Here is a 14040-nt window from a genome sequence, read left to right on the forward strand (position 1 = left end):
CAGTGTAAGAAGTAGACCATTACCCGTAACTCTGAAGCCACCTGTGTGGTTAAACTTGTTTTGTATTGTGAAACGACACAAGGAGAAACGCATAAAACAAATTGTCATAAAGCAAACAACTGTGTGACCACCATCCAGGTCTTGATTAAATTTTGAAAATAGTAAGAGGGCTACTGGTCTTACCAAATGTTAAACACACAGTAAAACTACAGTGACTGAGAAAGCATGGGATCATTGAAGCAGCAGCTGCCCAAGATACTGTGCACATCTTTTGCAGTTCCAGATTCTCTTGTCAGGTATTCTGATAAATATTGGACTTATAGCAATTAGTAGCTATTTTAATTAGTTGTACCATGATATGTCTATAAATCTGAGCATGTCTTCATCCTTTAGAGGAAATGTATATATTTCCTTAGAGTTTTAGTATAGAATGCATTGTGTAGAATAATTTGCCTACGATGGGCTAAAAGGATCTCTAGAAATGACTGTGCAGTCAGTTCATATGCAGGGAATACAGATAATCAAAGGATTCACGCCATGTTTATATTCATACAGAGCAACCCCAGTGAAGCATTCAGAGTGAGTACTGGCCATTTGATGCTCTCTACCTCTTGGTCACAGTATTTTCTCTGAATAAAATATCCCTCTGTTCTATTTCATTAACTCTGTCTCATGTACTGTGCTACAAGGTTCTTTGGATTTTTATTGTTGTAGTTGCAATACATGTTACTAAAATCAAACCAGAAGACCCTAGTTAGTTCTTGGAGCTGGAATGAGATCCCTGAGACACAGAGCTCACCCTTGGGGGATGAGCACCCTGGGACCCTGACTTGGCCAGCGCTGTGAGGCCACAGCCAACGCCTCTGGGCTGTGAATTCCCACACTTCTCTGGTGGGCTCAGCTCCCACGTGGTGACACCACGCCCTGCTGTACTGTTCACCTTGTCTGCCTTTCGGGTCAGAGCATGCTCCATGCTGGCGGCTCTGCCTGGTCCTCCAGTTTGCTAATGCAGAGCTCGAGCTCTAGACATTATTCTCCTCAGTCAGACGCTGTCCAGGGAGACGGTGTCCTACCTCTCAGCGCTGCTGATGGCGAATGCAGAGAATCCAGGTCCTTCCTTCTTTCCCAAAAGGTTTATTTGACGGCTTCTCCTTGGGACTTTGTCATATTCCTCCCCCAAGGACCTGGGATGTTTTCTCTTTGTATTTTCATGTGTTCTGTCACTTTGACGAGTCATGGCTGCATTAAGAATTTTCTTAAAAGGAACAGTATTACCTTTTTTTTCAAAGGAAGATTCATGATTCCTGAGCCTGTCCATGTTTGCTACCTGCTTCTTTGGGTATTGCCACTAAAATTAAGCTAAAAGGAAGTTTAAGTGAAGACATATTTTGTTACCTGAATTGGATTTATAAGCGAAATAATTTGTAAATGGAAACTTGAAGTAAGCTTCTTCAAGTGCATTGTGGGTTTTCCTGTGCACATGATGATTTCTGTTCTTTTGCAAATGTGGGTGGACTGTTGGCATTGGGTCCCCAAGACCCAGTGGATCTGCCGGGAGGTTCAGTGATCTGCTGGGAGGACTCACAGGTCTCAAGGTATAGTTTTATTAATGGCTAAGATTTATTACAGCCAGAGGGTACAGAGCAAAGTCAGTGGAGGGGAAAAGCCTTAAGGGGTGAAGTCTAGGGGAAGGAGGTGCAGGCATCCAAGTGTCCCCTCCCAGGATGTGCGGTCACACAGGAGTCGTGAGGACACCTGCAAAATGCTGCCTACCTGAGAAGTGAGTTGGAGACTCAGCACCCAGGGTTCTTTTTGGGGCTGGTTACGTGGGCACCTGCTGCCTGGCTCGCCCAAATTCCAGACTCCCAGGTGGAAAGATGTTCAGCAGGAACCACATTGTTGGTACAAACTGTTCAGGCAGGTGACCCACTCTTGTCAGTGAGGGATGGTGAGGTGGGAACACTCCTGAAATCCATCCCCAGGCACCAGCCAAGGGCCAGCCTCGCAGGCAGGCCTTTCTAAGAATAGACGGTCTCAGGATGAGAATGGGTACAGCCCAGTGGAAGAGCAGACAGGAAGCAGTCCAGTTGTGTCTTTGAAGTGTTAGTAGAGCTTGAAAAAGAGCATGATCGGCAGTGCAAAGTATGAAAGAATACATATTTTTTGATCTTTGTATCAGGCTAATTATTACCAATTTTCAGAAGCTGAAGGAAAAAGGTTTTGCATAGTACAGCAGATTGTAGTCTTTTTATCAGTATTGAGAGGGAGAGTGATGGTAAAGAAGCAAAGGGAAAGAATTTTTAAATAACAAAGTATGCTGCTTCTGTCATTTATTTGAGTTGTTATAAAAACGCATTTAAAAACTAATGTCTTTTTCTTATTATGGGATTTGAAAATTCTGAATATATGGACACTTCTAAAGAAGCAAATAAAAGTCACCCAAGGACAACTCTTGTTTATATTTTGGTCCATTTTCAAATCTGTAGCTATATTTATATTTGTGGACCACATTGTGTGAACAGTGCTTGCTTTTCCCCCATGTCACTAAGTAGTAGTCTTAGGAAAAATTAGATTTTGAAAAGTTGTGTGACAACCCATTGTTTGGTTTTATCAGGATTTATTGACCCATTCTCCTTCTGTTGGGCATTTAGGTCTCCATTTTCATGATTATCATGAGCATTAATTTGAAAAATATTTGATGATTTGAGAGGTGAAAATGACGTCTGATTGTTTTAAATTTGCAAATGTTGAATGTTAGGTTGACTATTTAAAAAAGCCTGTTGGGGCTTCCCTGGTGGCGCAGTGGTTGAGTATCCGCCTGCCAACGCAGGGGACACAGGTTCGAGCCCTGGTCTGGGAAGATCCCACATGCCGTGGAGCGGCTAGGTCCGTGAGCCACAACTACAGAGCCTGCGCGTCTGGAGCCTGTGCTCCGCAATGGGAGAGGCCGCGATAGTGAGAGGCCCGCGCACTGCGATGAAGAGTGGCCCCCGCTTGCCGCAACTAGAGAAAGCCCTCGCACAGAGGCGAAGACCCAACACAGCCAAAGATAAATATAAAAATAAATAAATAAAAAAGCCTGTTGACTGTAGCAGAGGTTTATGGCTACTGTAGCAGCTCTCCGGTAGGCTATTTCAGGGGCGTCTTCGTAGGATCCACATTCCGGAGTACCTGTCACAAGTGTGTGATGGTGCAGTAGCATGAGAACCTTCCACGTAAGGTTCCCCGAGGACTAAAGTGAAGAAATAAGAGGAAGTAAGGAGTGCTTCCAGGAGGTGGGCATGTGCTAGTGTTGTCTTGTTTTTACATTTCTCTCCTGATTGAATTTCCATCTGTTTGTGTTTGGTTGGTTCCATTGTTTTAAATGTTTACAAGATTTATATGAGTTATATTTGCTGCAGGTGTTTTCTCCATTTGTCTTTTGCCTTTTAATTTGGTATATGTTGCTTTGGATCCTTCCAAAGTTTTTAATGATATGTAATCAGTCCTTTCTTTCTTGTTGTTTCTTCCAAAATTTTTTTCACGTAGAAAGTACTCACTTGCCAAGATCAGGTGAATATTCACCTTTGTTTCCTTTACATTATTTCTCTTCATTTTTTAAACCCACACTTCCTTTTGATTAACATAAAGATTACACACAGCCTGCAGGTTCCTGTGCCCTTCCCGCTTCGGGCTCTTTCTCTCTGCTGAGGATTGGCACCCCTTCTCCCTGTATCTCCACCAGGCAGGGAGGCAGTTCAAGCTTTACTTGTGAACTGTGTTATGAAAATGTGTCCCTCCCCCGATGTAACATTTCTTACTAGTGAACTTTCATCCAGCATTTCTCAGTTATTTCCATCCATTTATTCTTTTAGATATAATTAATAATCACCTGGCCAGATGTTAAATGTCTTATTTGGATGTTGATCAGATTTGTATTGAATGTGGACATTAATTTGGAAGGAATTGATGTGTTTTTATTTAGGGTTTTGGACTATCTCTCCATTTCTTTAAGTTTTCTTCTCTGCCCTTAGGAGAAATGTTTTCTTATGTAGGTCCTTCACCTTTCTCAACTCATTTTTGTGCTGCCATTGTGAAGGAATATGTTAAGATTATGTTTCCATTATCTGTTGTTAGATTTGTTCTATCTCCTATAGAGATTCTGCAATATGCTTTTCATTAAAGTACTGATTAAATGATAAATATTCAGTGCCTTACTCTGAAAGACACAATAGAAAATATTGAGGGGTTTGAAAGAAGTTATGCACCTGAGAAACTTATTTTTATTCTATGAAAAAAGTAGGGTTGTTCAACTTTTGAGCAGCAGACACTGGTCAGCCCAAATAACCTCTCTTTAAGAAATTCTACTTTTAAAGTTTTTAGTGTTTGTTTAAGATACTTTTCATATATAGCATGTTATCCCATTTTTATTTTTGTGATTCCAAAAATAGATACTTTTTTGTTCCCTCTCTTCCTTGATACTAATTACTTTCTATGTTTCTAGGTCAGATTATCCTCTCTAAGCATTTATGATAACAGGAAGGCATTAGAAATAGTACAGTACTTTCTAGGTGGTGATTATCTAGAAAAATTAAAACAGATAATTCTTTAGAGCATCTTCATCAGCGGTTGTTAGTACATTTTTTCCCGTTTTGTACTTTTGGTGACTCATTATGAAAAATCAGCATTACAGATTCTGTTCACAGAGCAGGAGAACGCTGATCTCCATTCGTTTTATGTCAGTGCTCACAGGGAGTCAGTGGTCCTTGCCCTGAAGCAGAAGAGGCCATGTGATTTTTGGGACCCAGTGCAAAATGAAACCGCGGGGCTCCTCGTTAGAAAATTATTAAGTTCAAAATGCTGACAGCAGCACATTAAACCAGGAGGGGTCCCTTGTATCCACACAGGTTGTGGCCCCTGAAGCCAGCCCCGCCGGTAACACAGGACCTGTGAGGAGGAGCCTCAAACCTTTATGTGAGCCCTTTTCCTCTTCTTTTGCATTTCCGGACTCTTGACTCTGTTTGAGAGTCTAACTTCATGAATGCCCGGCAGTTCCCTGCAGGAAATCACAAATGCATGTCCGCTGGGGTTGTCAGATTTCAACTCATCCCTTGTTGCTCCTCAGAAGTCTTTTAATCAACTCTTGTTAGTCCCGCCTTGTATTTCACAGGAAGGCTGTTTAAATGCAGTCGCACTCATCTTCCTTGTTCTCAAGGCTCGCTACCCGCTGTGCTAAGAAAAATGACTGTGCTTCCTGCTCTTCCTCCCTCATCTGCCAGCACATCTTCACGGTATCACAGTCTGTTTGTAGGCTTGTTTTTTTCCTATTTCAGAGAAAAAGATGTCTCACTCTCTTTCCAAAAGATTTCCTTTCCAAAGGATTTCCATGTCTAAATATATCTGCTCCTGCCTGTTCTGAGACCTTTATTTAGCCCTTGGTCTCTTTTCTCTTCATTATTTCAAACCAGTTTTCCATCAACTCCTCTTCCACTTATAAATGTATTCATGTTTTCTGATTCAAAAATTATTTTAAAAGAAAAAAACACTTCTGTATAGATGGGAAAATTATTTTTTGTTTGAAAGCTACCTAGAACCTAATTTTCTACCTAGAAAACCTAACCTAAAGCTGGCTTAGCAAGAAGGATTCATGTTGAAAAACCCAGGGGTAGGTCTTCTTCCCAGTGCCGTTTGCCGGGTGGGCTTGTTGCGTGTCAGTGGGACTGGATGTGTCCAGCAGCCTTCTGCCCCTCCTTCTCGCTCCCATTCCCACGTCTCTTGCTTCGCTGGGTTCTGAGTCGGACTTCCTCCTCCCAGGGCAGCTCTAACGAGCTCTAGATCCCACATCCAAGGCCGAGGTCTTGCTGCCGAGCTCCACCCACAGCCTGCCCAAGAGTCTCAGAGCATCTCCCTGGCTCTGGTCGGGTCATGAACCACCCCTGACTCAGTTAGTGGCCAGATGGATGGGGCTCCATGACCGAGCCTGGTTTCTCGTATCTGAAGCATGGGCACCGACCTGGCTGTGTTCCTCAGAGGATACCGGACTGTTCTTAGTGAGAGAAGCAGAGCAGGCGTCGGAGGGCCCAAAACAAACATCCGCATACTTTCCCCTTAAACGTCTTTGGAAGGACTAGTCTAGGAAAAAATAATTATACTCAGATGGACTGGACTGATAGAGAATTGAGCCAAAGGCAGGAAAATTGAACCAAGTCTTGTGAAAATACCAGTCTGAACCTTTGAATACAGCAATAGAAAAAACTATTTTCAAACACCATTGAATTAATGAACAGTGAAGTTTTAAAGAGTCTAAATACACAATTTATTCTCTTTAAAATCAAGTTAATTGTCACCAATATCAGGAACAACACCACCAGAAAATGTAGCCTGTGGGAGTCCTACTTAACATGAAAGAAGTAGAGACCCCCCCCCCCACTGCCCCCACTTCTCAGAAGATTATTGGAGATTTTATTGGTGTCGTCACATCCTCCAAGACAGACATTGTTTGGGTCCAAGCCGGAACCGAGGACGGAAATTGTCCTAAAGATTTGGAAGTTCTGTTTTTCCAGTCTCTCACCAGTACAGCTCCAATTCATTTCCCTTTTGCAACCTACATACGAAACGGAAGTGGAAGAGGGAGATCTGATCCTCCTCGTGCTCAGGGACCTGATCTATGATTGTATTTAACTAATTACATTTTACGTATATCAGGGGTTTGGAAAATAACAGAGGTATCTGAAAATAATTAGCTGAGAGAAATAGAAAAGCCATGTATATGCCAGGGCAGATTTACATTAGACAACCAACAGGGAATGGCGGGATACTAAAGATTTTCTCTCCCTAAGAATTAGTGCCAGTTCTATTTGATCATTAGAGTCTAATGATTATACCATCTTGTTACTGATTATTACTTTGTAGCATCAGGTCTCTGCTGTAAATTGTTAATGCTCTGTGGCAACTATTTTTAGGTTTATACGGTCTTCCTACCTCTCTATCCAAGACTTAGAGACACCTGAGAGTTGCCTCCTGATGGCCGTTCCATTTATTTGTGTCCCTGAGTTGGTCTCCAGATGGTGATCGAGGGTTCTGTATCGTTCAGCTTATCTGTTTAGTTAACCTGTGCTCTGTTGTCCTTGCCTCAGGCAGTTCTAATCTAACTGAACCCCCTTCCCTCTTTTTTCTCTTTGCTTCAGGAAAATTCAATCACCAATCTCTCCTCCCCACTTTGTTTACTTCCCACTTTATCTGTGTTCTATTTATGATGCAAAAAATGAACTCTAATCAAAGCTGAGAAATGAGAAATGTTATTAGTAGTGCCATTAATATGCCACAGAAGACATGACCTTTATTCCCAAAGATGGTAGATTATTTCAGGAAACAGATCTAGCAGTCCAATATATTTAAATGTTAAAGTGTACAGGGGTTTAGGAAAGGAAGAGATTAATGTAGGTAGAAAGGTGCTGTCAGCCACAGGGGTGACTGATAAACTCCCTAAAGCAATGGGGGATGAGGAAGATCTGAGGATGCAGGTGGGCCATGCCCAGAGTTATAGGTTGGATAGGAAAAGAGGGGCCAGTGCAAAAAAAGCAGAGGGGCCTTCGGAGGAAGGTTGATACAGCTAACAACTAACCTTTATTGAGCGCTGCTTTTTCTGTAACTTTCTGATATACTTTCCAACTTAGAAAAAATTACAAGAATAGTCCAAGAACTCCCATACACATTTTTCTTATTTTTTCCACATTAGATTAGTTTTGCTAGTTCTAGGATTTCATATAAATGGGATCATACCATATGTACTCTTTTGTGTCCAGATTCTTTCATTCAGCATAATGTCTTTGGGATGCATCTATACTGATGCAAGGTTGATAGTCATTCCTGCTATTGATGAGCAGTATTCCATTGAATGAGTATACCAGAATTTGCTCACCAGTTTTCCTGTTGATAGAGAGGGAATTTGGGTTGTTTTTTGTTTTGGGCTGTTATGAATAAAGCTGCTATAGATTTCTTGTACAAGTCTTTTTTGTGAGCATATGTTTTCATTTCTCTTGGCTAAATACCTAGGACTGGGAAGTCGAATTAGGGCAGGTTTAATTATGGATTAAAAGTTGCCAGTCTTTTTTTTTTTTTAATGTATAAGACATTTTTATGTATTAGAAATTGCCAAACTTCTTTTTTTAGAGTTGTTGTACCATTTTACACTCTATCATTTGTGTATGAGTGTTCTGGTTGCTCCGTATCCTGGGCAACCATTGATGTTATTAGTCTTTTAAATTTTAGCTCATCTGGTGTATGGTAGTAGTAGTTTCTCCCTAATGGCCAATAGTGCTGAGCACTTTTTCACGTACTTATTATTCATTTGCATATCTTTTTTTGAAGTGTCTTTAATCCTTTTGTGATTTTTTTTTTTTTTAATCAGTATTTGTTTCTTTATTTCTCAATCGTAGAAGCTCTTTATATATTCTGGATAACAGTCCTTTGTCAGATACATGTTTTGAAAATATTTTTTCCCAGTCTGTGGCTTGCTTATTCATTTTCTTAGTGGTATCTTTTAGTGATCAGAAGTTTCTCACTTTGATGATATCTGATTTATTATTTTCTTGTTTTATGGTATTAACTTTCTTTTTTCTGTCTTAAAAACTTTTCCTATTCCAGGTTATGGTGATATTCTTTCTTCCAGCTGGATTATGGTTTTAGCTTTTACATTTAGGTCTGTGATCCATCCCTAATTAATTTTTGTGTGAAGTATGAGGTAAGGGTTGAGGTTCATTTTATTTTCCCATATGAATAGCAAGTTGTTATTGCACCATTTGTGAAAAGGCTTTCCTTTCTCATTGAATTATTTTGATGTCTTCATCGAAAATCAGTTGCTTGTAAAAGTGTTGGTCTATTTCTGGACCTATCTGTTCTATATTGTTGATCTATTATTTGTGTATCTTTATAGTAATACCACACCGTCTTGATTGCTTTAGCTCTATAGTAAGTCTTGAAGTCAATTATTTTTCTTTTTTTCAAGATTGTGTGGCTATTTTAGGTCTTTAGCATTTCCATGTGAATCAGCTTGTCACATCTTATGATTTATTTGTAAATTATTTATTAAATGCCTGCTGGGATTATGATTGGGATTGTATTAAGTCTGTATATCAATTTGGGTAAACGGATGTCTTAACGGTATTGAGTCTTGCATTCCATGAACATGGTACATCTTTCTGCTTGGCAGTGGGCTTGGCTCTTTAGATGGAGTATTATGGTTGAGATAATACGTTAAAGTGCTTAGCAACCTTAGTCTGGCATTTATAACAATTCACCCTGTAATGTTAATGTTTACTACTTGTTCCATTAATCACAAAGCTTTATAAAGTACTCTCTGTGTCTCATTTTGCTTGGCTTGGACCTTGACCATGGTCATACCTCTAGCAAATGCCTGGGCAGGTTTGGAACGAGTTCCTTATGACTCTGAAGTCCGTGCTTGTGCGTGCATATCACGGGAAGCCAATAGTGGTGAGCCTTGCATTGTATTTCTCTGCGTTTTGGGGATGGCCTTACGTATTGGTAGGTTAAAGTTAGAGTCTCCAACAACAGAATTTATTCTGAATGGTTTAAGCAGCACAGGAATGTATAAGGATATGGTAGTTCATAGTCTCTCTGGAAGAGCTAGACTCTGCATTTGTATACGTGTGACACACTGTGGCTTCTCTTGTGAAAACATCGCCCTGTCACACCTAGTAGTCGACCCCAGAGTGCTCCCCGTGCCTGCTCCGCGAGGACTTGGGCCTCTGCCCGTGCGTCTGTCAGAGGCGTTTTCCCTTCTCTACCCGCTCCCACGGCTCACTCTGACCCAGGCGAGCAGGGGCGCGTCTCAGGGAAGGAGCCAGGCCACTCACGACCTGGTTATAGGAGGGCTGGGAATGGGAGGTAGTGAGCATGGACAAATCAGCAACAGTTTTGGGAGCCATAAACGGTTCCCCAGCGCATCTGTCTGTGCATTCATAGATTTTTCTCTATTGGCAGTAAAATGAAAACAAAACTCCATGAGACTCTAGATCTACGTTATACGCTCTCAGCTAGTATTGAAACCAATAGGTGATCGTGTGTCCCCACGTTCATATCTCTTTTAATCTGTTGTAACATGGACTCCAGACGCAGAACAGGTCTGGTCACGTTTCTGCCGCTGACCACCGCATGGCCTCAGGCAAGGCACTGCTCACCTCTCGGCGCGTAGCTTTCTCACCTGTGAGCTCAGAGAATTGCAGTGTCTAATTAATAGTACTATTCTAAGGTATTCTTTTAAGCTGCTGTACACAAAGTATGTAACATATGCTTGGTGTACAGTAAATACTCAAAAACATGACCTATTTTATTTGCATTCACCTTCACATATGCATTCTGTGTGCAGATTGCTTACATGTACAGAGAGCTTCACCTTGTTCTGTCTTAGAAAGCAAGCAGTTACACAGGGTCAGTGGGAAGAGCTCTGACCTTTTAAGATACCACAGTGTTCTAGCTGTTCTACAGGGAGGATGTCTGGTGATAACAGAGTAGCAAGAGTCCTCGCTTCCTACAGAGATTTCATGTTTATCAACTCAGACAATTGCCGTTGAGCTGTTATTGGCTGTTGTACCTTGGGGTCCACTTTCTGCCATGTCTTGAGGACAAGCCAGCAGTCCTGCACGTGGCTGTGTGGTGACAAAGGGCAGAGCAGAGCTACATCTGCTGTTCAGGATGTCATTGCTTCGCCTCCTCCGAGGCCTCGCTTGAGAAGCTGCACGGTTCTTGCTGAGCACTCAGCAGCAGAGGAGGGAACCTGGGCAGCCTCTGTCCTTGGACCAGACTGGCGAACAGACCCTCCAGGGCTGGAGCTGCGGCGCTGCCTAATGGGACTCCCGCTCAGAGCTAATGTCCTGGTCCTGATCTTTTGGCTGCACTTCCGTGAGGACACTGTCTAGAGTTTCTAGAATGGGGCTCTGGCTCCCAGGGCAGCTTGGTTTTGGTTTTATTTTGTCCCGTGAAATAAGCAGCCATGGGGTCAGAGAGCATGTGCCTTTCTCTGCTCTCCTTTCTCTGCTCTGCCCGTGACTCACATCTCACCCTTGATCAGGTGTCGCCTCTGAAGAAAGCTTGCGTACGAGTGAAGGCCTGTGACATCGTCACGGGTGATGCTCCCCTTTGCAGGATGGGTTAAAGTGGGTGCACGAGGCTCAGCCGTCCTGCAGGCCCCCGGGCGTGCGTGCACCTGGGCCGTGACAGCCCTGGGTGGCGAGGCTGCTCCCGGGCAGCTCTGCGTTGGTCCAGGGAGGGCAGGGCTCTGGTCTCAGCTCCTGGTCAGCACGTGGTGGGATTTCTGCTTCTTCATACGCTCCTGCGAAGACGTGTACTGGGCTCCTTCCCTGACCGCTTTCCACCTTCACTGACTCTCACCCCTCCTTTCTCTGGACATCTCTCCCCTCCCCTCCCTCACATCTAATGCCCTTTTTCTGTGCAGTTTCTGGCCTCTGTTTTCTTAAGTTCCACAGCTCTGGTTTCCCATTTTCCTAGTGGTTTGTTTAATCAAATCAGTGGAACCCTTGCCTCGTAGCAGTCTCCCCATCGGTGACAGGGTGCTGTCCTGTGCACCCCAGGCGTCTCCCCGTCTCACCATTGAGACAAGCTCATTTCTCTGTCTCAGGAATGCAGGTGGATATAGTAGTGCCCTCGCCTCAGCCAGACGCCCGAGTCAGCTGTGTCAGGGTCTCCTTCCACCCCTGGACCCAGTACTTAGCTCCACGAGGCTTCCTTTATAGAGCAGCAGATCTGAGGGACCTTGACTTGTTGTTCTGCATTGGTTGGCGTATAGTAATTTTAAAAATCTTTGATCTTTTCAGGATACATTGAAAATGAATATATGAAGCTCAGTGTGATAAGTTTTAAAAATAGCACAGAACACCTACCTCTTATTGGAAAAGTTGGCCTTTCTTGGAAAACTAATATTTTTGATGGCTGTATAAAGGTAATTTGTTTGTTTGTTTTTTTTTCTTAAAGTACCTGGTTTCTGTATAATAAATGTGTCTGTTGATGTATATGTATGATGCTGCTTTGAAAGTCCTAGATTTATTGTTCTGGTGTCTGAAGATTTGTGCACGTCCTTTTAGCCAGTGGCAAAAATCAGTTGATTGATTTATCCAGCGCGTACTGAGGGCCTTCCGTTTTCCACTGAGCGTGGTGGAGCTGGCGGGTAGGTGGCGCACGGCGCGTTGCTGAGCAGTGTTGATTGCACCCTCTGTTCCCTCCAAGTCCTTCTGGCTGTTTGTGTTGTGGAGAACGAGTGGAGCCGTAGGTTGGACCAGGCAAGTAGCATTTACTCAAAAACATCTTAATTACTTCTTAATTACATCTTAGGACACCAATTTAAAGTTTATTGCAGTTGTAAGTTCCAGCATACAGATTTTTCCTTGAACAGTTAAATCAGTTTTTACCTCTATCACAAACCAGCCACACGGAGGGGAGGGAGGATGTGGTGGCCGGGGGCTGGCGCGGGGGAGGAGGAGGGTTCTCACCCAGTCTCGCTTCTCCTGTGATCCCTGTGCCCGTGGGTGCCCTGGTTCTCACTCCTCTCCATCTGTATGTTGTGGGATGAACAGGATTTCCACAGGATGGATCTGCTGTGGATGCAGAGGGCCCCAGTTAAGCTGGCTGAATTCTGCCTATGAGCATGGATGCCTTGTGACAATGACTAGGGGTGATGACTGAGGCCAAGAGCAGCGTTGTTGTTGAGCGTGAAAAGCAGCACTTCAGTATCATTAAGGATTCTCTCTTGATCCACTTGCTATTTGTTACAATGAGATGTTTTATTCTATTTATTTGTGAGCAGATGTTTAAACCTTGGTAAAGATTTATCACATACAAAGGAATATTATTTCATGTCTTCAAGAGCACAGACCTGACTTTTTAAAATGGATTTAGATGAGTCTTACAAAAACACGTGCTAAAATGTTGAAGTCACAATGGACCTTGAGGACCAAGAAAGGCAAAATATCAACATGGCAGACTTAAAGGGTCAGCATAATATAAAAATAATATAATTAGTTTTGTGTTCCTTGGTAATCGAGAAGCAGATATTCAGTTCCCACTGGGGAGCGGGAAGGGAAGCGTTGTAATTGTACAGGAAACAAAGCTTTATCCCAGCTCTGACCATTAGAAAGGCAGTCTCTGCGTTTGCTGGTACCGGTTGCTGCACGCGGGCGCAACAGTTCAGTGATGGCTGGAGCTGACCTGGCCGCCCTCCCCAACTCCCCGCACCCCCCCCCCCCACCCCGTGCCGAGGACTGTCACATGCTCGTCACATGCTGTTCCCTCTTCCTGTAATTTTGTTCTCTTTCCTCTTCTCCCTCCTCTTTCACGTAATCCTTCATGACGAGGCTCCATCTACATTTATTAAGTCAGGTCTAATTGGCCATTTTATCCTTACACTTACGAACATCTGTGTTTATTTTGTAGAGTTGCTCTATAATGGACTTAACTCTTTTGGAAGAATATGGGAAACCCTTCTGGTGTTTCAGTTCCCCGGTGTGCATGAGACCCTCTTCCGGGCCCTCTGACGGCCCTACTTTCTTGGGGGAGACGTACCGTGTGGACTACGCAGACGCGGAGGGAAGGGTGCACTTGGAGCTGGTGTGGATCGAGGAGACGGGAGAGTTCTTTATCGTCAGCCTGGCGCTCTACCTGCGGGTGGCAAAGATAAACCACTGGTTTGGGACCAAATACTGAGCATTAGCAGTAGGTGGCAAATTATTGTTGCTGTTTGTTTATTTTGGACTAACTGGTTTTGTTCTCGGTGTTTGTTGGAAGTTAAAATAAAGCAGTAGTCTGTTCGATGTCCTCTTATTTCACACTAGAAGTCATGATTTCTGAGTCATTTTAAAGTTAAGGTTAGAAGATTAAGTTAAATTTTAAAAACGTGAAAATAGCACATCACAGTGGAAATTCATGTAAAATAAAAAGAAAAAAGGTATTTGCTTCTCTTCTGCACTTACACTTTAAAAAAACAAGAAAACGGATCAGACTGAAAACAGATCGGTTTTCTCTTGAGGGTGT

General features: G+C 42.9%; 1 protein-coding gene across 1 annotated transcript in view; it reads left to right on the forward strand.

Moving 5' to 3' along the window:
* Window positions 1-13802, forward strand: part of FBXO15 (F-box protein 15) — a 42589-nt gene extending 28787 nt beyond the window's left edge. Inside the window, exons 9-10 of the mRNA XM_061169919.1 lie at window positions 11832-11956; window positions 13444-13802. Coding sequence (XP_061025902.1) covers window positions 11832-11956; window positions 13444-13713 — 395 coding nt within the window. The 3' untranslated portion in view covers window positions 13714-13802. The remainder of the gene's footprint in view (window positions 1-11831; window positions 11957-13443) is intronic.
* Window positions 13803-14040: the final 238 nt, after the last annotated feature.

Source organism: Eubalaena glacialis, chromosome 15 (assembly GCF_028564815.1).
Source record: "Eubalaena glacialis isolate mEubGla1 chromosome 15, mEubGla1.1.hap2.+ XY, whole genome shotgun sequence".
Taxonomy (NCBI): Eukaryota; Metazoa; Chordata; class Mammalia; order Artiodactyla; family Balaenidae; genus Eubalaena; species Eubalaena glacialis.